Below are 20,801 nucleotides of genomic sequence, written 5' to 3' on the forward strand. Positions count from 1 at the left end.
CAATTGATTAGGCAGATACACACAGATGGCTCTCCAAGTAGCGATCGATATCAGCACGTTGTGTATGTATGTGAGAGTTTCTATCATTGACTGATAGGCGTACAATTTAATGCATATAGATCTAGCGTTGTCTGAGAGTCTGCCGCTTTTCGAACCACATAATCTGGGAACTGTATCAGAATTGCACACAGGCAACGAAAAAACAAATATATCTAAAAACAATACCTAACTCGTCACACATCAAGGATGTACAATCAACTCAACATGTATCTTTTCTACTACCGCCTTATAACCTTGACATCCGTGCGCAGAATCAGATTCAGACGGATCGCTCATACGATAGTGACCATAGCCCCGTCCTTCTTTCCCCTTGAATCCGACAAAGTAGGAGTTCCATAAGGGTCCATATTCTTCTCATCACCTTCTTCGCCCATAGCATTCGATTGCGAGTGTGAGTACTTCTCACGCATGATCTCGTCGATTCGAGGTTCCCCGGCCGACTCGTCGATTTCAAGGAACGATCGGTTCATACCGGGAGGAGGCGAGATGAGGCAGAAGAGGTAGTATGTGAGTGCGGAGACCCCTGTGCCGGTGATCCATGACTGTATGCGGAGAGGTATAGACTGTCAGCTGGTGCCACTCTGACTCCTGCAGGAGGAGAGCGAGTAATTCAAGGGAAGCAATACTGACAAGATAGTAGATACGTTTGGCACCAACGGGAACTGAGATGTTAGGAGCGAGAGTGTTGATGAAGCCTGGGAAGTTTACTGCGAAACCGCTATATACAAAAAAGATCGTCAGAACTTTGATTACTTGGGCTTGAGTATGGAAAGTTTCAATCATGGTACTTACCATAGATAGGCAAGATAACCTCTCCAGTTGATACCAGCAGTGTACCAATACCACCCGTCCCTCTCCGTGGTATAGAGATCGTTGACCCTCATATGACCTCGCCTGACCAACCAATAATCGGAAATCATTGGACCGGCAATACAACTCAGTAGAACACCATAAGCCCCGAGGTAGTTCCCGAAAGTCGCGGTGGATTTGTAAAGAAGCCAGGGGTTCATGCAGATACCGACGAGGGCGGCGATATATCCACCTCGACGGATATTGATGTATCGCGGGAATAGGGCTGTCAAGTCACAACCTGCCGAAACGGAGTTGGCGGCGACGTTGAGGAGAAGTTGGACGTAGATGAAGCCTGCTGAGATGAAGACGAGACCTGCTCGAGTAGCTGCGGTGTCGTTGACGTCTAGCATTTTGTCCATAATCTATGAGACAGGGTTGAGTCAGCGGTCTTCAACGCTTTCGAATTGAGAAGATAACTAACCTTGACAACATCCCAGATCTGCTCTCCGAATTGAGGCACAGTGGAACTCGCAATGACGATACCCAAAAAGCTAGTAATGCTAAACCCAATAGGCATAGCAATAATCTGAGGCCACACAGCCGCGGACGGAGTCTTGGCACGAGAAGCGAAATCGGGGGCATTGGTGATGAGGGTGAACATGTTGTTGAAGCATGAGGAGATGGAGATGATCATCTGCCAGCCTAGGGCAGAACCGTGAAGTTTGGCCGGTTGGGAAAAGACGGGACCCATTCCACCTGCTCTGGAGATCGACCATCTGCGTTGAGGGGGGAGTGTTAGCTCTTTGCTTTTAGCAGCAGCGAGACATACGGGTCGTTAAGGAGCTGCAGGGAGATGGGGGCACGAAAGAATTGGGGTATCATGGAGGTACCAGGGGAGACGAGGGAAGATCCAGAATGTGTTATGGGAGGGAATGAGGAGTGCTTTGACTTACCCAAAGAAGGCAAACCCAACGATGGGGCCAATGACAGCCTTGGCAGCAAAGAGCCATCGGAGCTTGTGGATAGGAACCCAGATCGTGGGAAGGGACAGTAGCCAATAGATAACGAAAGATAGAATGTAGGCTGCGTAAGACAGACATCAGCTTGACTTGCCCAGACATGTATATGTACACGGGAGGGATGGAACGTACCTGAAGTGGTCTCGGAACTAGCAGGCATCTTATTCGGGATTTTCGTCACACTCGGCCAAAGTGCCCGAAGCAGGACATACACACATTCTCCACCCAACCAAGCCTGGACACCCCACCAGATACAAGCCATACCAGCTCGGTTGAAGACTGGCCACAGACTACCGAACAGACCGAAAGTGGTACGGTTCACAGCGGGGAAGACGATACCGTGTATGGCACCAGGACGAGCATTGAGTACGAGAAGAGGTCCCACGAGACCGTATCCTATGATCACACAGACGAATGCCTGCCACCAGTTCAGGCCCGAGGCGATCATCGAGGAAGCAATGGTGAAAGTGTTCAGGTTGAAAGAATCGGCGATCCAGAAAGAGACCTATTCCAACGCATGGGTTAGCGCAATGCAATGGGCGATGCATGTGACTTCGTGGTATGGCTACGAGGTACTGACAAAATTCCAACCATCCCAGGTCTTCTTCTCTTCGGTAACAGGGAGCAGATCATCAGTAGCGAGGAATAGCTCCGTTCGGGACAACCCTTCTGGATGGGACGTTTCCAGCTTCTTGGCGAATTGGCGAAGTCGCATAATGGTAGAGGATGTATAGAAATGATGTATAACAAGAAGTATGTATATAGAGATCAATCGAACTTAGGAGGGCGAGGCTTAAGAACCCATCATTGACTTCCAATTCTGTCTCCCTTTATGTTCCCCTCGGGTTCTGGGAGAAACTATACCATATCTTTCCAGTTTTCCTTATCTGCTCCATCACTACTTTTTCGAGCCATTCTACGAGAGATGGGAAGCGAGAAACCAATGTGACGTGTGACGCACGACTTCCCTCATCCAATGAGCGATCAAAATGAATTTTGAGAGAAAGATAAGGACGATCATGTGAGACGCCGGAGGATTTTTAGTGGTACCTTAAACCTCGCGAAGATAACGATTCTTTTGGGCCAATCAAATCCTCCTTCCTATCCCGTCTAGATCGGTCCAAGCTCTCTTGTCTCGTTGTCAGTATTGAGTGGGTACCACGGCGTGGAGCACCAGATAATCAGTATACGGAACAGGGTCAGGAGAAGAGGGGGAACTGTCTTCCGACGAGATCCTTTCTGAACGGAGTCAAAAGCTTATTGCGTAATTGAGTTGCGAAATTGCTCGCTTGTTCTGGTTGGAAGATAAGGCATGACGAGGTTTTTTCTGAACAGACTTTTTTGTGTGGAGCATAGAGCAAAGGGAGCAAGTCGCTTGTATGTGCCAAATGAATGCAGTATGCTCTGTCATTTAGTCGTTGAGGGACATGATGAGTGTTACAAGTAGACGGCAAGCTTATCTTTTGCATCTTACAACAACCTTCCTATTCGGACATGAATATCTATAATTGATGTACTACTACCTTGTGCCGAATATGTGTGCCTGCACGGTAGTAAAAGGATGCACACTCCCTCGAGTCCTTGTACTTCCGTGAACCAAACCCCCATGTCATGACTGAGCGTAGATTCCTAATTTTCCAGTCTGCAGCCTCATCCTCACCAAGCTCCCACAAACCTCCACACCAGCCACGACCGGATCAATCACGACCATCCCCTCCCTGCAGACCGCCTTGATCTCCCTATCGAGTCCTACCATCCCCCCACATCCTAGCACTATCACATCAGCCTGTCTGCTCACCTCGAGCTCGTCCTTGGCCATCTTCGTGAGGGTTTGCATGACCCTCTCCCTGGGGAGGTGCTCGAGATCAAGTACCGATAGACCGGATGAGACGACGCCTGCCGCACAGAGTGGGGAGAGGTGGAGAGCGTGGATGTCGTGTGTCAGGAGTGGGACCCACCGGGGCGAGGTGGTTAGGATACCAACTCGAGAGCCGAGGTTGGAAGCGAGAAGTAATGGAGCGGATAGGATGGAGGTGACGGGAGAGGAAGTGAGTTCTCGTAGAGCTTCGGTCAATGGGTGGTTGGAGAAACATGCTACTACGAACTGTCCCATATGACAGAATTTAGCGCTATGTACGTCGTGGGGAGTAGGAGAGCAGGAGCGGAAAGCGTATTTACTCCTGACCATCTGCCGAGCTGAGGCTTGAGTTCCTCCAAACATCCAGCTGCGGATGTTACACTGTCGTATACTCCTTCGATACTGTATGGTGCGGCGGGGTAGGAAGGATTGTAGAAATCGAGAGCGATATCTGGAGATGGGCTGAGGGATCGTTGCATTCCCTCGGTGAACGTCTACAACGATCTTCGAAGTTAGCCTACGAGGAACCTCAATTTAGGGTTATACTCGAAGATAATGAGAGCACTGACTATCGTAGCATTTGGGTTGATGACCAGAATGCGTGGTAATGAAGGACCAGCTTCGATGGGAGAGAGGAGGAAGGGCATTGTTGAATGCAGAAGTCGCAAGAGTTTCGATTTTAGGACGTTGGAAAAGATGAATGACAAGAAATAAAGCGCGTCTTCAATGATTTGATGCGTGAGACACCTGAACTTGGATTCGACTTGACCCCTTATCTCAGCAGGGGTGAGTGATCACAACAAAGTCTCACTCGTGCTTAAACATCACGGAGCCCATTTGGACACGCCAAGCTCATCAGAGGATCAAGGGCATCCAAAAGAATTCTCATAGTACAATGCATGAGATATATGATAGCAGTTCATATAGTGAAGCGATTATATTGGCAGAGCCATTTCTCAGAATATGATGACGTCACGACATAACCTCAAGGGGTTAGAAACATGTGTTGTGTATGATTGTATGAGTACACATCGATCCCCGTCCAGCAGGGATAAGGTGAAACGTTAGCCTACTCGTATTATACACCACCGGAGCTCGGTGTTGTTGTGGTCGATCGAAAGCGTGGCTGTGTTGCATAGTCTATTGAGTAACGAGCATCATCACTAGTCTGGTGCATTGGCAAAACAGTCGGAGTCGAGGTTGATCGAACGAGAAAACGTACCAAACATAGTCAGCTTTGTATGTTTGGGTGGATGGTTGGATATGCCAAGTGTAAGAAATAGAGAGATGCTATGGTTCTTTCCCAGTTGAATGAGAATGTAGAGGCTTGTTCCCTTCCAGCGTCACATATATATATATGGACCAACGGAGATATGTTCAGCAGTAGTTAGAGCTATCCAGCTTGGATCTTTGGTTCACTTTACACCCCCATTCAAGATGTTCACACCTGCAATCAGAACGCTCCGGCCCCCCAATCTCCTCAGGAGAAATGCGACCTCTGCCTATTCAGCTATCCGACAGATCTCTTCCTCCTCTATAAGATGCAGTGCGCAAGATACCAGTTCCAAAGCGCAAGTCTATGGGTTCAGCAGGTCTGCGTCCATTGACAAGTCTATCAGAGCAAAGACCCTGCAAAATTTGAAAAACAGAGATGACAACAAAGGTAATGGGAAGGGAAGGATGGAAGGTGCCGTGGGGGTCATTACTGGGGTAGGACCCGTTGATGGGATTGGGATGAGTCATCCTCAAGACCTAAGCCGGTCGAGACGGAGAAGATAGGCTGATTGTTTCTCATGAATACAACCATACATAGCCTGCCATTGCTAAGTTGTTCGCCAAAGAGAGTCAGTCACAGTTTCTTTAGGTCGCTTGTTTGAGATTTCGCATTCCTTTCATAGCACCAGTCTTGAGCGATGTCCAATATGATCGACTAATGCTAATTCCAAGTGAGTCATATCGCTAAGCAGGCGTTCGACATCTCTATCTCTTCGATATTCAGGAAACCCCATTAGAAGAGCTGAAGACATGGTTGCAATTGAATCACCCCAATACCAAGGTGAGTGATTCGCTTCCCTCAGTACAAGCATAGGTATGTGCTGATTGTACATCACACGGAAGGTTACCACCTTCTCAGGCGACTGTTCCTCTCCCCAAACTGTTCAATCCCTTATCAACCAAGTTGTCCAAGAAGAAGGCAAACTGGATTTCTTCATTGCCAACGCGGGAGTACATCACATCAAACCTTCCTTCCCTGCTTCTGCTGATACCAAGACCAAGTGCCTGATGGAACTTAAGAGCTTTCTCAGGCCTGTGGAAGAGGTTGGTGGAGGGAAGTTTGAGGAATTGGTTAGAGTGAATGTAATGAGGTGGGTCCTAGATTGGTGTTTCCTCCTCTCTGGGTTTCAGACTGATCAATTTGATGTGATGCGACACCGACTGCGATATAGTGCATTCCTAGCTATCAAGTACGCTTCTCAAGCTATGTCTCTCACTTCGACTGATAGAGGCAAGGACACTCGTGGAGGATCGATCGTATTGACTTCTTCGAGTGAGTTCCCCTCTTATTTCGGGTAACTTCGTTAAATAGATGATGCTCTTTAAGGTGGATGTTGATGTTATGATACGTGTAGTCGCTGGACTGAAAGCCAAAGCTGGCACGCTCGGGTACTCAGCCTCGAAAGCAGCTATCAACTCTTTGACTCAGACTGCCGCGTATGACTTGATGGGTAAGGGAGTGAGGGTCAATGCTGTTGCACCGGGTTTGATCGAGGTGAGTGTGGGCAAGATAAGACACTTCTTTTAGGAAGTTCGAGTTGTACTACCGCACGATGAGCGAGCTGATGATTCGTACTGTATAGACCGATATGACTAAACCTCTATTCTTACTTGCCAAAGCTGGTGGGAGCTATGAGACGATGGGAAGTTTGAACCCATTACAAAGGGAGGGATTGCCCTCTGGTGAGTTGTCAATGATCGTTATGTCCGGTAGATGATTTTCAGGGCACTGACCTGTCTCGCAGAGGTAGCTCATGCTGCACTATTCCTAGCATCAAGTGAGTCCTCCTTCTGCTTGTATCCTTTCGACACCGTCTCTTACTGATCATTGCGTTGGTACGGCAGACGACTCATCGTACATCAACGGCCAAGTCAGCCCCGTAGATGGAGGGTTGTCTGCGGGATTACCATATAACAGATCTGACATCTAGGCGCTACCTATACTTCCCACATAAGATGATGATCCGTATCTTGTATTTCCCATTTCGACTTCTTGTTACCTTGCCTGACCTGCCATGCAGGACTATGCCATCTATGCAATAATGCTTCTTCGCTTGAAGGTCAATTGCGAGTGCAAGTGGACCACCTCCACCGAGAGGATCGGTGTTCCGGATAAACCGGCATTCCACATTCTGTTATCTCTGTGTTTCTATTTGTGATCGAACACACACTTGTCATCATCATCATTATCAACATCAATATCTGAGTGATTCTTGATTTATTGATTGTCAATTGTGTTGATAAGATTGATCCTCGTCTAGATCAAGTGAGACACAGCCACAAGAAGCATACTTACACCTTTACACGAGGCATCAATCATCAATCATCAATCGATCTATCTATAGAAACAGCATACGTATATATACCAGTACTCCCCTTCTTCCCCCTTCTCTTGTTCTTTTTCACCTACGATTCTACTCACTCTGCCGGACTCTCGACTCTGCCCTGTGTCAAGTCTCTCAACACTCGACCCGATTCAGACCCAATCAATATGAACGTCCTCACCCCCTCTCAGCTCGAGCAGTGGAAATCCGACGGATACCTCCTCTTGCCCTCTTTCTTCTCCCCGGAAGACGTCAAGGAAATGCTGGATGAAGCGAAGAGGTTGTGTGATGAGTTTGATATCGAAGGGCACCCTTTGGTGAGTATCTCTAAGCTTAGTGGACTATGTGTCCCTTATTCCCGCTACACGCGGTCTTATCTCTGGCGGTACATTGAGCTGACATGAAATTATGGGAGTGATCACAGACAGCCTTCAAAACCGCTGCTGATGGTGAGCATGTAGGGGACGACTACTTCCTCAACTCGAACGATAAGGCATGTCTACACCTCCCTCAGCTCTTGACCCTGTGCATCATCCACGGTCCAATCACTACTCAAGACATTGCCAGCCCCTCGAGATCAAAGAGTCATATCAATTCTTCACAACCAGAGCTAACTCCCTCACACCCACAGATCCGATACTTCCTCGAACCCACCGCCACCTCCCCCGCAACCCCCGACACACCCGCCAAACTCCTCGTCCCCCCCTCTCAATCAATCAACAAGATCGGTCATGCACTCGCGGTGCTTAATCCCATATTCCACAAGTACACATTGGAGAATGAGAAGATCAGGGGGGTAGCGAGGGATCTGGACGAACAGAGGGATCCGAGGGTGTTGCAGAGTATGATCATTTGTAAACAACCTAGAATAGGGGGGACTGGTGAGTCTACGTCTACCCTCTTTTTCTATTATGGAAGATCTCGTTTTGTCTAGTTGGAACGATTTCATGTTTCTTCGGATGTCTGATGTCTATAATTTGGACAGTGGGATGATGCTGATTATCTTGTATGTCGCAGTCCCATGCCATAATGACTCTACCTTCCTATACACCGACCCGCCAAGTGCGATAGGTTTCTGGATAGCCTTGGAGGATTGTCAACCTTCTAACGGATGTTTGGTGAGTTCACCTACCTTCTTCGATATAACTCTACCCCAAAATATCTTTACTGACCCTGATGCTTTGTACTCCCCCTCCCGCACCAGTCATTCCTCCCCGGATCACACAAGACCGCACGCATATCCTCGCGATTCATCCGTAACCCTTCAGGAAAAGGCACGACCTTCATTGACTTGCCCGACGTGAAGAAGAACGAGGAAGATTGGGAGGGGATGGAGGGTTGGAGAGAATCGGATTGTAAGGCCGGGACGTTGGTTTTGATCCATGGTGCGTTAAGCCCCCTGCCCATACGGTTGTGCTAGGCCTGTGGAAAATGATCATGACGAAATCTACAAAACAGATGTAAAGCTGATGTACTTTACCTTCCCTTCGGTGTACAGGAAGTGTAATGCATAAATCGCCTCCCAACCTCTCGGACAAAACTCGATTCATCTATACCTTCCATATGATTGAGGGTGCTGAGGGAACAAAGTACGACGAGAAGAATTGGTATGTCCCCGTTTCTTTCTATCTTCTTTCAACTCGTCCCAAACTCAATGTTCAGGAGACAGAGATAGAAGGAGGACAAGGACTGATATGCGATGTGGTGTAAATCGGATAGGCTTCAACCCACGCCTGAAATGCCTTTCCAGCCTTTGTTCAAATGATCTTGATCCTGATCAATACGGAACAAGGTTGATATATGTGAAGCATAAATCAAGATGAGGAAGATTGGAAAATGGAATTGGAATCGTACACGAACAAATGACAGAAGCAACGGACGCACAAAAACCAAGAGAAGACGATTGAAGGTGCTGGCATGGTGAGAAGGAGACACAGGTATCTCGATATGAACGTTGTATATATCTCATTTTACCAATGTACAGCACTATTCTACTCCCCAATACGGTATAATGTTTATTCATATCACCTCATGCATGAAACATAAAATACAATATCATCCAGCATAACGCGCAACTGTAGAGTAACCATAACCACAACCATAATAAGGAGAGGGATTATGAATTCTGATCCCATCCACTTTCATCTATCGTCACCCACCCCCAGTATGGCCCGAATCATCATCAGAAGATTAGAATATATGAACAACCCATCTCCCTCCTAAAGACTAATCAATGACCAACCTCTCGTTCCTCCCCTCGTCACCACCAATCATAGGCGTATGACCCCCCTCGCTCTTATTCCCGTACCTCTCGGCATCTTCCATCTTCTTCTCGAACCTCGCATTGGCAGGTAGACTCCAAAGACTCGTTCGATTCTCGGGGTTCCGATGGGCGTCAATCAGGCCTTTGCCGAAGTCGTTTATGCATAGGAGGGAGAGGAAGAATGTAGCGAGGAGGATGATTATTGAGAAGATTGCTGAGGCATGCGGATCAGTTGGGGCTCTTCAAATATGGATGGGAAGGGGGTGATGTGGGATTTGTTTGTGTGGGGACAGAACAGTTGGTATATCTCACTTACAGAATATAGCCATGGTGATCTTGGTGTTGCTGTACAAGCCCTGTGTACGAGGTAGCCACAAAGTAGCGAGTTTATAGCTATCAAGCAGTGATTTTTAGTCAGCTCGTCTGGTTTGACAAGAGCTCATTCGGCTAAGACACTCACATGAAATATGCAATACCCGCCACCATCAGCACGAGACAAGCGAACATCATCCTGAACAATACAGAATACATTAGTTAGTAGTCGCTATTCTGCATCTCGCAGAGCTTGATCTATTGTTTCGTACAAAGAATCCCACTCACAGCAGTACAGAACGCCAATCCAAAGAACAAAAGCATTTTCAACAAACTGATCATCGTCTGATAATGTCGATGAGCACCTATAAATCATACGATGGTTCAGTCAGCCAAGCCTCAATGCTCTTTTGAGCGATCCAAAGGGACTCTGACGATTCTACTGACGTTTCAGATCTGGACTCGCTCCTACGAGATGGAACACCGCCCACCCGAATTGAGCATGCACGAACTTGATCATAATGCAGAATGCAATCGTACACAGTCCAAAGATGATAGGTGGGACGATCATGAGTTTCTGTAGGATGTTGAAAAGGGAGTCTGGGCCTGTGCATCTCTACAACGTTAGATGATATCAGCGAGAGTCTTCTTTGGGAATATCGGGATGAACTGGGTGATAGTCTGAAGAAACTCACTACATATGCACCGCACGCTCCTGGGGCATTCTCATCGCTTAGAGCATCCCTTGTTTGAGGGATTTGAAGGATCGAGTAAATCAACATGCAGAGGTTGAAGAATAGGTGCATTATGAGCTGTGTGCGTGGGGGGTCATGACATTCAGCACCTTGACATCTCTTTCCCCTCCCCTTCAGGTATAGGTGCAACTCACCTGGACAATGTTTCTGGCTCGTAGCGCATCGAAGATGTAGAGTAAAGAGAAGATCCTACAGCATCGCATCGATCACGTAAGTACACAGCTCTTTGCCTCTTTGCCATCTGAACAATGCGAATGAGCTGAATGAACTCACTGGGCCATTATGAACACTGCCAGATAGACCGGTACTATACGATGGATATGTTAAATAAGCAGAAACTCCCTGTGAAGATTATCCACGGTTGATAGCTCACCAGTTCGAACTTTTGCGCTTTGAGAATGGATATTTGCCTATACCATGCACGTTAGCCTGGAACCCTTTCAAACAGTGATCTCGCGGTTACTCACCTGCACGAGACCAAATACTGCAAAAGCTATCGCCGCTATAGTGATAGCCTCGAATGCGGCTGAATGCATAATCCACCTGATCAGCATATGTATCACCTTCGTTGAGCTCTGGTCTCCCTTTCACCCCCATACTCTACCCTCGCCGTGATACCGTACGATAAGATAGGGTAACCAAGATACTCACCCACACCCATATAAAGCTTCTCCAACCTCGTAGGTAAAGCATGCCTAGACTTCTTCACTTGGTTCTGATAACTGTCCATCTTGCGAGGCTGGTCGTAGGTAGTATCTTTGATAGGTAAAAGTTCGTAAGTTGATTCTGAATCTGTTCTTTGGTGTTGATGAAGAGGTAAAGACATTGAGTGGAGTGATATACCAGAAGAACCGAGGTGAAAGATGAAAAATGAAAGATGAAAGGATGTATACTCGAGTAAATGGTACGTGCTCGTGCGTGCACTTGTGCTCTGAGGCGATGAACGATGAGATAGATGATGACTCGGTCAGTCGGAGGTTTTTCCTTTTCTCTTTCTTGTTTCTCTCTGCTCTGCACCTTTGTATCTCTCTAGTATGTAGTGTAGTGTTTTTGAGTGTGTGTATCTGTGCGTTGTATTTGTGGATGTCGGTTCGGCAAACCGGTGCTGGGTTTGATTCACATCACACAGTTCAATTCAAGGATGATCAAGATGATAGACTTGCATGTCTTTTGCCAAGCCAGTGTTCCTTGCCTTGTACAACCATCCACGAGTAGACTGAGATCTGAGAGGGAAGATCTGAGAGCTGAAGATTGCGTCGCACACAGCATGATCATCTCAAAGGGAAAGGGAAATGGGAAATGGGAATGGGATGGAAGCGAATTAACACATTGACATAGACACACGAGCACAAGATCCAGGAATGACTGCATAATCCCCTTGTGTGTGATCGCTCTAAGAGCTGGACTTCCTCCACCACATCACACAGGAAACGAAAAGCATCCGGCAACACGTGGGATAGACCATGACGTGGATTATGGTGAGTGGCAAATGAGGTCTGAGCTTGATAAGGTGTCGATCAAAGCTTCTTTCTTTGTTAGATAGCCGGTTAAGATTAATTATTGATTTTCAGATATTTTTGTTTTCATAAATTTTCAACCTGGACTATCTTTGTTGACAACATCCATCGTCTCAACAGTAAACAACGCAGGTAGGACATTCACCTGTCATTCAAGATGGTCAAATCAAGAGCATCAAGAGGTATCCTCTTGACCTCCAACTTGCCCCAATTGCAGAATCTCATCAAGGTCAGCTTCAATCATCGTTTCTACAGTAGGTAGGATCCAAGCTGATACCTTTTTGATGTACTGCAGCGTGATCCAGAGGGGTACAAAGAAGAATTTCTAACCCAATACAATCACTATCTCTCCTTACTCAAACTTCAACAGGTGTCTTCTGTGACATCAACATCGACCAACTCAACCACCGATAAATCGAATGAACTGTTCGGTGATCTCATAACGTTCATCAGTCAAGTTGCGCAATGTTATCCTGTCGAAACGAAGGAACTGCCTTTACAGTTGAAAGGGTTGTTATTGGGTGCAGAAGGTGGCCAGACCGTTAAAGGTGATCTGAGAAGGACGGTGGTGAAAAACCTGGTGATGTTGAGAAATAAGGAGATCATCGATTCTATCGAGTGAGTCGGGTTGTATAATCAGCAATTTCAGAGAGCCCTTCGTGTTGCTCGTCGATTAGCTGACAGTATTAATTATACCAAAGACTCCTTCAAATCCTTCTTCCCCTCTTACCTCAAGTCCCCTCTGCCCTTCGAGGCGTCATCAGACATACCATCTTGACAGATATCAAAACTTCCAACCAGAAGACCAAGAATCACAGGTTGAATAGAGTAGTTCAGAGTCTGTTGTTCGGTATGGTCGAGAGCGGGATGGGAGCCGAGGTGGTGGGTGATAAAGGCAAGGGTAAAGGGAAAGAGAAAGGCGGAGAAGCCATGTGGGCGGTTATGATGGTTAAGGAATTATGGAAGAAGGGTGTCTGGTAAGTTTGGCTCCTATCTTTGTCGCTTACAAGCAGATCACCTTTCTTGAGCAATTTTTGCGTATCTGTGACAAGAGAGGGACCTAGCTGAATATCGTGATTGTTCCATAGGAACGACGCAAAGACCGTCTCCATCGTCGCTCTCGCCGCGTTCCACCCAAATACCAAAGTCCAATCTGCAGCTTTACATTTCTTCCTCGGATCGGATAACGAAGATGCAGAAGATACCGATTCGGACGAAGAGGATATCAGAGAAGCTAGGAGGGGAGTCAAGAAGATGGAACATCGTATGGAAGTTGGTAAGAGCGGTAGGAAGAAGGAGAAGATGCTGGCTCAGATGAAACGGGAGACTAATAAGGTGAGTTGGGCGCATCCGTCTATCTCGACGATGGCTTATATTGGTATCTGCAACGTATCAGAAACGAGCAAAACACGCTGCTGGTCTTGGACATACACCAAACTTCCCTGCTCTAGAGTTGTTGCATGATCCGCAGACATTCGGTGAGAAGCTGTATGATAACCTGCACAAGCATGGTAAGCTTTCAATACTGCGTTGGTGAAGTAGATAACTCAGCTGACCATTCTGTTGCAGACAAAATATACTCCCTCGACCACAAGATCCTCATCATGCAGTTGTTATCCCGAGTTATGGGTACCCACAAACTCTGTGTACTAGGTTTCTACAGTTATATCATCAAGTGAGCTAGCCTCATTCCCAATGTCGTAAAACATGGAATACCAGCTAATGGCATGACTATGTAGATACCTCACCTACCACCAACTCCAAGTCACTCTCATCCTTGTCTCTCTCGCTCAATCAGTGCACGAGCTCACCCCTCCGGACGTACTTACACCGGTCATCCGAAAATTGGCTCAAGAATTCGTTCATCCAGGTGTGGGAGCCGAGGTCATCGCAGCCGGTCTTAATGCCATCCGAGAAGTTTGCAGACGACAGCCGTGGTGTATGGAAGAAGATTTGCTCAGTGATCTGATCGAATATAGGAAGAGTAAAGATAAAGGTGTGGTCACAGCTTCTAGAGGGTTGTTGCAGCTCTTCAGGGAGGTTAACCCCGGTATGCTCAAGAAGAGAGAAAGAGTGAGTTGAGGATTCCAAGACTTTGAATATAATAATCAACTGACCCGTTATGCGCTGGTGTAGGGAAAAGCAGCTTCAATGGGACTTATCGGCAGTCAAGTCCTCGCTTACGGCCACTCCAAAGATGCCGCAGAGGGTATCGAGGGTCTTGAATTGCTGGAAGAGCATTTCGCCCAGATGAGAAAGGAGGCTAATGGTGGGGAATTCGATGATAATTCTGATGTGGAGATGGGTGTTGACGAAGATGACGAGCAAGGATGGGAGAATTGGGATGTCAATTCTGAGAGTGGATCCGAGTCCAGCGGATGGGAAGATGTTTCTTCTGGGGAGGAGGATTTGGAGATTTCCGATTCGGATGATGAAGAGGATAGGAAGAGGGATAGGAAGGAGAAGAAGTTGAAGAAGAAGGGTAAAGCGGTTGTGAAGAATGAAGATGAGGAGGATAGCGATAGCGAAGACGAAAAGGATGATGGGGATGAGGATGTGGATATGGATGATGATGCCAAGTCGACGGTATCGGCTGCTACCACTGCTGTGTCGCAGGATACCAAGAAGTTGTCGTTACTCGCTCAACAGAAGGTGAGTGAGGCTCTACGAGGGTCGTTTATCATATGAATAATGGGAAAGATGAAGCTGATCCTGTGATATGGTAGATCCTCACCCCAGCAGACTTCGCACTCCTCAACGAACTCCGTCTGAAAGCTGCCAAATCCCTCGCCGAATCCGGTGGAGGATCAGGTGCGAAACGTAAATTAGCTGCTCTCGAGGCGTCGAAGCGACACGTCGACGCCGACGAGTCTGAACGATTCTTGACTGAAGCTGAGATCCTCGGACCGAGGAAGAAGGTCAAAGCGACGTGGGAAGAACGAATGGAGTTGGTGCAAAAGGGACGAGAAGGGAGAGAGAAGTTTGGTAGTCTTAAGGGAAAGAAGAAGAAGGAGACGCCAAGTTCAAGTACTAATAGGGAGAAGGCGAGGAATAAACCTATTATGATGGCTTTGCAGTGGGTTATGCTTTTCTCTCTCTGTTCCAATCACTTTTGCACCGTCTATATCCCTGCGTCTCGTCCTTTCTTGTGCTCATGAAAGTGGGTCTTGTGGAAGTACTGCTGCTGATTCTGTGTTCTCGTGATAGCTCCAATAAGGTCATGCAGAAGAAGAAAGCTTCGTTAAGGGATAAACAGATCAAGTTGAGAGCTGCTATAGATAAGCAGAAGAAGCTCAAACACTAGACATTGAAGGGCCATACGGTGCGAGGTGTACTTGGTCTTCTTTGTGTACAGTAATTTCACATGCATTGCTATATTCATCCCGGCTCCCATCAGAGCGGGTGACTCCAAGGCCGTCATTTTCCCCTCAAGACCCATATTGAGACCCAACTCTGATCTGTTCCTTGACTTGCATAACTTGTCTTCCCAGCGCAGACGAGTACTGCCTCGTAGCATCATCCACGGTCGGATCATCTTTCTGAGCAATCATGAGATCGCCGAATTCTTTATATTTCAACTGGAGGGTTCGCAGGGTACTGTTCAGATTGGATTGTGAGGATACATCAACTTGGGATAGCTTCCAAATAGTGCATTCCGAAATCATGACTACTGACCTCACATCCGGCGCACCATACTTGTTCATGCATCTGAATTACCCATCTGATCGTTCTTCCCATGATGCATACTCTATGAGACTACAACTTTGACAAGAAGACAACTCTCACTCTAAGCTTACTCAAGCTAACATCCATCCAATACAATCCGAATGATCCGCCCGCTAACGCCGACCCGACACTCCCACCTACGAGAAATTCTTTGGTACCTGCCAACCCAAACCTCACATCAGTCCCCTCATCCTACCTTTCCACAACAGAATAGCAAACAACTCACCTCACTAGGCGGCGCATCACTCGGACTAACAGTCATAGGCGGTACCTCGTCCTGCTCGTCCCCATCGCCCTTATGGTCCCCTTCCCCAGCTTTATCCCTATCATGAACCGGAACTTCAAAATCCACCACGCTCAACCTCTTGATCAGCTGACTGATATTGCCTGATTGACTCGGCGCTCTACTCCTCCTTCCTCCCCCTACCGCACTTCTGGGACCCTGCTGAGGTAATCCGTTCGTCCCTATTCCTGCACTTCCCGCCCCTGCACCACCCGTATCTACCGACGTAGCGTTCGGGTTGGGGTTGTTGCTCGGCATGGGCGTCATACCTTGTCCGAAGGGGTTGAACAAGAAACTATTCGGTCTCCTACCTGACATGCTGAATGACATGGAATGACCGGATTGTCTTCTTGATGTTCTACCTGACGCGGAGAACGGATTACCGAACGATTCTTCCGATAAGGCCGTGGCGGGCGTGACGGGCGATTGATCCCTTGTTCTAGGCAACGATCTATATCCTGGCGCGTTTGGACCAGTAGATTTCCGACGTTCGGGCGAAGCAGCAATGATCGATTGCTTTTGAGCCAGAGGGGAGGACGAGACAAGTGGGGAGAAGTTGGCTTTGGGCGATATCTCGGTCTTGCTCCGTGACTGATCCGAGGGAATCGGTATACCAGGTTCGACACCCGCCATATTGGGATCGGGCATCGGTGAGGCGTGGATGACTTGTTCACCTTCTCCTAGACCGTTAACTCGCCAGGATTCTTCCCCTTCAATAGGTTCACCATCTTCTTCGTAGTATTCTTCTTCCTCATCCATCGTGCGCACTTCTTCTCTGAACTCTTCTATCTCCCTCGTTATAGCTTCGCGCAGTTCTTCGATAGTGGTCAACGATTCTACCTGTTCCCATTTTGAGAAGATCTCGGGACAAGCAGGTTCGTCTAATGGGTCGTGATAGGTTGCTAGGTATGGATGAGACAGTGCTTGAGTAACGTCTATACGCTGAGATGGATCGAATGCGAGGAGCTGGGATAAGAGGTCGAGAGCTGAATGTACAATATGTAAGCGGAATTCTGACTGAATCTCACAGCGAAAGGGAGCATACCATCTGGATCAGCTTCGGGGAACAAGTCCGAAAATTCCACTTTGGGCGAGTGAGGTAATGTCTTGATGTATGCGAGAGCCTATCGTGTAGTCAGCATCGTATATTCGAGAGAAGGTTGAAAGTTCACTGCCCCGGCTCACTCACCTTCTCACTGCTTACTCTGTCCAAAGTCTCGTCATCCGGTGTTCCCAGTACTCCCAAAATGAGGTTCAGCTGATCAACGTAGCTGTTTCATGCGAATCGAGTCAGCTATTGACAACATATGCCACCCCATTGCTAGCTGTACTTACTCTTTGCCCTTGAACAATGGTTTTCCGCCTAGCAATTCCGCTAATATACAACCGATCGACCATACATCGACTAGCTCGTCAAAATAAATTAGCGCTAGACATCAGAGAGGCGGAGGATACTATGTTTGTTTGGTGGATCACTCACTAGCAGTAGTATATCGTTTATTCGAAAGCATGATCTCAGGAGCTCTATACCATCTCGTAGCGACATCTGCCAATACAACATCGTCAGTAACGAATGAGGGGTAGACTGATCTTCCTTCGGCTGTTCTGCTCCGATACGCAATTTGAATGACTCACATTCCGTCAATTTCGACTCGGCATTCTGGTCCTCCTCTCCCGTAACAGGTCTGAAGCCTCTCGCTAAACCGAAATCACATATCTTCAATTCACAATCTGAATTCACCAGTAAGTTTCCAGGTTTCAGATCACGATGAATCACGTTGGCGGTGTGTATGTACTGAAGAGTGAGTGTGGAATGATCAGCGATAATCGACATTACTTGTGGACACCGAAAGATTCCGGGGGATAGGCGTAGACAGGATAATTCGACTCACCTTCATACCACGTAGTAATTGATAGAGGAAATACTGGATATGACTATTGCTCAATGCTTGACCTGATCTTACTATCTGATGTAGATCTGCCTCCATCGGCTACGTAGTGAGACGAGATGCTGTCAGTCAAGACCAAGGGCAACCGTTCAAGGTAAGCTTACCTCCATATATAGATATCTAAGAGAGCAGACGAACAGCAATTGTCAGTCTCACATCTCCCATTTCAAGAGAATGACATGACTCACATCTCATTATACCCCTCCCAGACATTATCAAGATCTATCAATCTATTTCCAGCATCCCGATATTAGCTCTTCGTAGCCCTCTGATCAACGTGATTCGTATGAGGGAGTACCACCCACCCAGTCAAATTCTCATGCCCTCCAAAATGCCTCAAAAGCGTTATCTCCCTCAAAGCTCTCCTGGCTAAGATAACCTTATCAAACACCCTAGTTATACATTTCACAGCTACCGGTTCGCCAGAGTAGGTATCCTGTACGTTGATGACTAGGCCGTAGGCACCCTGTCCCAATGGTCTGATGAGCTTCCAGCGCGATGGGAGGTGGAATAGGCGGTTGAGGGTATGGATGGTTTGATAGTCTCTACATAAGGTCGAAAGGACATATCAGTGTTCAGTATCTAAATAAGAGGAGAGGCCAGGCCAGGCCAGGCGAAAGGGGAAAGAAAAGAGCGGAGCAGAGAGGTGCATGGGGGCGAACGAGTGGAGGGGAGGGGAGAGACAGATGAATGTTGGACAAGTATAGGCGGGATGAGGGAGTGTGAAGGACCACTCACCTCTCCTTCAGAGCCTTCTCACTCAACGGATGGCCCTCCTCCTCTTCCTGCTGTTGAAGCTTCGCCAACCCCACAGCAGAAGACGTAGGGTTCATCCCGTCCAATCCCCGTTTAGCAGCAGCCGCCATCTTACTAGCTCCCGTCTGGGGAGTCTGATTCACACTGGCCGCATTGGACGCGACGTTCGGTTGAGTTATCGGTGTATGTAAATTTGAGTTACTCGGTAGGCCGGACACAGATGTGGAAGTGGATGATAGTAATCCCGATACGGAGGTTGAGGATGAGGCCGTTAATCCCTGTTTTGTTAATGGCTGGTATGTCCCCTCTTTCTGGTTGGAAGAGGAAGAAGAAAGGGTGAATGCCGGACCCAAGGCGAGGTTGGTTTGTGAGTTGGAGGTTGTGGGAGTAATCAGGGGTTTACTCGAACTTCCACTCCCACTTGCATATGACGATGAAGATATCCCTTGATTACTATTACCGTCTGTGGAGCTAGTGGTGGTAGGTTGTTCAGAGGAGAATAAGGGAGCAGATGGCGCTCTGTTCATTATTCCCGGTAGGGGGGTTGTGGTCGCTCGTTGGTGGGTGGTGACGATGGGTGAGGATTGGGAATGAGCAGGGAGGGTAGGTGGATTGGGTCGAGGTGCTTGAGAGCGGGGGATGAGGGGAGCGGTAGGTGGAGTGAGAGGGGATGGCATGATGATGTCTAGTCCTGGAGTGTGATGGTTGTTCAAGATGACTTATGGATGTAAGGATGATAAGAGTAAATGTGGGATGTGAAGCAGTACTCGAGTAGCCGTAAATCCAAGTTTCACTTATCTAAGACATGCGTACTAACCCCTATTATCCTGAGAGATATTTACTTGTCGATAATGTACGTGCTGAGCCACGCTATAAGGTGAGAATGCGATAGGGGATGATGTGGTGCCCCTTGTATACGACGTTGAAAGGAGGTTAACCGTAGGTGAGGTGGAGTGGGACTGCAGGTAGCGGTAGCAGGTAATGGCGTGTGTACGTTGTGTTTTCCAGCTGCTAGGAGCGTGTTTGTCGTAAGGGGCTATCTGTACACAGGAAGGAATCGAGTTGAGATATGATGGGGTAGATGCAAGAGAAAGAGGAAGAGGATGTTGGAAGGTATAATTGCAGATGATTAGTTGCCAGTTAACCGCCGGTTTAGGGATTACTGTTACTAGTTGTAAAAAGGCTATATATACGTACTCCCGACCGGATCAACCGTTTATATTGTTACGTTGACAACGTTTGTATGCTGTTTTGTGATTTGTGGGATACTACTGCACGTCGATTGGTAGTTGCTCGTTGAGGGTTCAGTCTCTACAACAAGGGATGATCAATTCCTTGTCCGCCGATCATTCGCTTACAGAAACATAGTAAAGTTCAAAGTCCGAAAAACACAATCCTTCTTTCAGGGATCAACATCCAATATCCTGGACGGGTCGAGGGGGGTAACCAACGGTAAAGTACAATTCTCTTACCGGACTGTTGCCTCTTCATGGGGAAGTGGGATGGACGTAAAGTGCAGACTGAACATTGCATCCAATTCATGTAAAGCATAAGAGTAAGAGGGTATCAACTACATATGGGGATATCGTCGAATTGGAACTGACCCAAATGAGCAGAAAGCAGAAAGCAGAAATCAAGTACAAAAAACACGAGGAAGCGAAAATTCTGCCTGATTAAAACGAAAGAGGAGAGATGGAAAGCGGGGTATAACTCAGCACATTCAATCTGAGCTCCGATAAAGGGGGTTAATGACATATATCCATGAGATGATTTTTCCTCCTCTGCCTCTCTTCTCCTATCTCGTTCTACACCGGCTTAAGATGTTTTGAGGATATGAACCGCTCATTATTGCTGATTCTTCCTCTCTTGTTCTCCACCACCACCACCCCTCCACTGATACTCTCTTCACAAA

General features: G+C 47.4%; 8 protein-coding genes across 8 annotated transcripts; 3 read left to right on the forward strand and 5 right to left on the reverse strand.

The window, feature by feature from the left end:
• Window positions 1–332: 332 nt before the first annotated feature.
• I302_108210 (uncharacterized protein) lies at window positions 333–2,586 on the reverse strand (the record flags this gene model as incomplete). Its single annotated transcript, XM_019194021.1, has 7 exons — window positions 333–602; window positions 691–778; window positions 853–1,274; window positions 1,334–1,628; window positions 1,806–1,935; window positions 2,004–2,376; window positions 2,452–2,586. 7 exons carry the CDS (start codon window positions 2,584–2,586, stop codon window positions 333–335), a joined length of 1,713 nt encoding a protein of 570 aa, XP_019044144.1.
• An 894-nt stretch (window positions 2,587–3,480) lies between these two features.
• On the reverse strand, window positions 3,481–4,376 carry I302_108211 (uncharacterized protein; the record flags this gene model as incomplete). The annotated part of the gene is made up of 3 exons (XM_019194020.1): window positions 3,481–3,975; window positions 4,050–4,223; window positions 4,299–4,376. The coding sequence occupies 3 exons, from the start codon at window positions 4,374–4,376 to the stop codon at window positions 3,481–3,483; spliced, it is 747 nt and encodes a 248-aa protein (XP_019044143.1).
• A 790-nt stretch (window positions 4,377–5,166) lies between these two features.
• Window positions 5,167–6,935, forward strand: I302_108212 (uncharacterized protein; the record flags this gene model as incomplete). Its single annotated transcript, XM_065870625.1, has 8 exons — window positions 5,167–5,439; window positions 5,729–5,785; window positions 5,848–6,095; window positions 6,177–6,277; window positions 6,360–6,499; window positions 6,588–6,687; window positions 6,750–6,782; window positions 6,850–6,935. 8 exons carry the CDS (start codon window positions 5,167–5,169, stop codon window positions 6,933–6,935), a joined length of 1,038 nt encoding a protein of 345 aa, XP_065726697.1.
• Window positions 6,936–7,495: 560 nt separating this feature from the next.
• I302_108213 (uncharacterized protein) lies at window positions 7,496–9,093 on the forward strand (the record flags this gene model as incomplete). The annotated part of the gene is made up of 7 exons (XM_065870626.1): window positions 7,496–7,645; window positions 7,753–7,821; window positions 7,960–8,209; window positions 8,346–8,446; window positions 8,533–8,713; window positions 8,827–8,935; window positions 9,048–9,093. The coding sequence occupies 7 exons, from the start codon at window positions 7,496–7,498 to the stop codon at window positions 9,091–9,093; spliced, it is 906 nt and encodes a 301-aa protein (XP_065726698.1).
• A 461-nt stretch (window positions 9,094–9,554) lies between these two features.
• Window positions 9,555–9,920, reverse strand: I302_108214 (uncharacterized protein; the record flags this gene model as incomplete). Its single annotated transcript, XM_065870627.1, has 2 exons — window positions 9,555–9,805; window positions 9,908–9,920. The coding sequence occupies 2 exons, from the start codon at window positions 9,918–9,920 to the stop codon at window positions 9,555–9,557; spliced, it is 264 nt and encodes an 87-aa protein (XP_065726699.1).
• A 58-nt stretch (window positions 9,921–9,978) lies between these two features.
• Window positions 9,979–11,484, reverse strand: I302_108215 (uncharacterized protein; the record flags this gene model as incomplete). Its single annotated transcript, XM_065870628.1, has 10 exons — window positions 9,979–9,984; window positions 10,052–10,102; window positions 10,192–10,268; window positions 10,351–10,519; window positions 10,599–10,715; window positions 10,793–10,847; window positions 10,932–10,965; window positions 11,032–11,068; window positions 11,126–11,184; window positions 11,310–11,484. The coding sequence occupies 10 exons, from the start codon at window positions 11,482–11,484 to the stop codon at window positions 9,979–9,981; spliced, it is 780 nt and encodes a 259-aa protein (XP_065726700.1).
• Window positions 11,485–12,332: 848 nt separating this feature from the next.
• I302_108216 (uncharacterized protein) lies at window positions 12,333–15,479 on the forward strand (the record flags this gene model as incomplete). Its single annotated transcript, XM_019194016.1, has 10 exons — window positions 12,333–12,404; window positions 12,471–12,793; window positions 12,877–13,152; window positions 13,264–13,510; window positions 13,572–13,686; window positions 13,745–13,850; window positions 13,915–14,248; window positions 14,312–14,827; window positions 14,902–15,251; window positions 15,383–15,479. The coding sequence occupies 10 exons, from the start codon at window positions 12,333–12,335 to the stop codon at window positions 15,477–15,479; spliced, it is 2,436 nt and encodes an 811-aa protein (XP_019044139.1).
• Window positions 15,480–16,038: 559 nt separating this feature from the next.
• Window positions 16,039–19,566, reverse strand: I302_108217 (uncharacterized protein; the record flags this gene model as incomplete). Its single annotated transcript, XM_019194015.1, has 12 exons — window positions 16,039–16,059; window positions 16,128–17,170; window positions 17,230–17,308; window positions 17,374–17,455; window positions 17,520–17,589; window positions 17,665–17,730; window positions 17,820–17,979; window positions 18,077–18,175; window positions 18,238–18,253; window positions 18,322–18,363; window positions 18,439–18,678; window positions 18,872–19,566. The coding sequence occupies 12 exons, from the start codon at window positions 19,564–19,566 to the stop codon at window positions 16,039–16,041; spliced, it is 2,613 nt and encodes an 870-aa protein (XP_019044138.1).
• Window positions 19,567–20,801: the final 1,235 nt, after the last annotated feature.

Source organism: Kwoniella bestiolae, chromosome 7, assembly GCF_000512585.2.
Source record: "Kwoniella bestiolae CBS 10118 chromosome 7, complete sequence".
Taxonomy (NCBI): domain Eukaryota; kingdom Fungi; phylum Basidiomycota; class Tremellomycetes; order Tremellales; family Cryptococcaceae; genus Kwoniella; species Kwoniella bestiolae.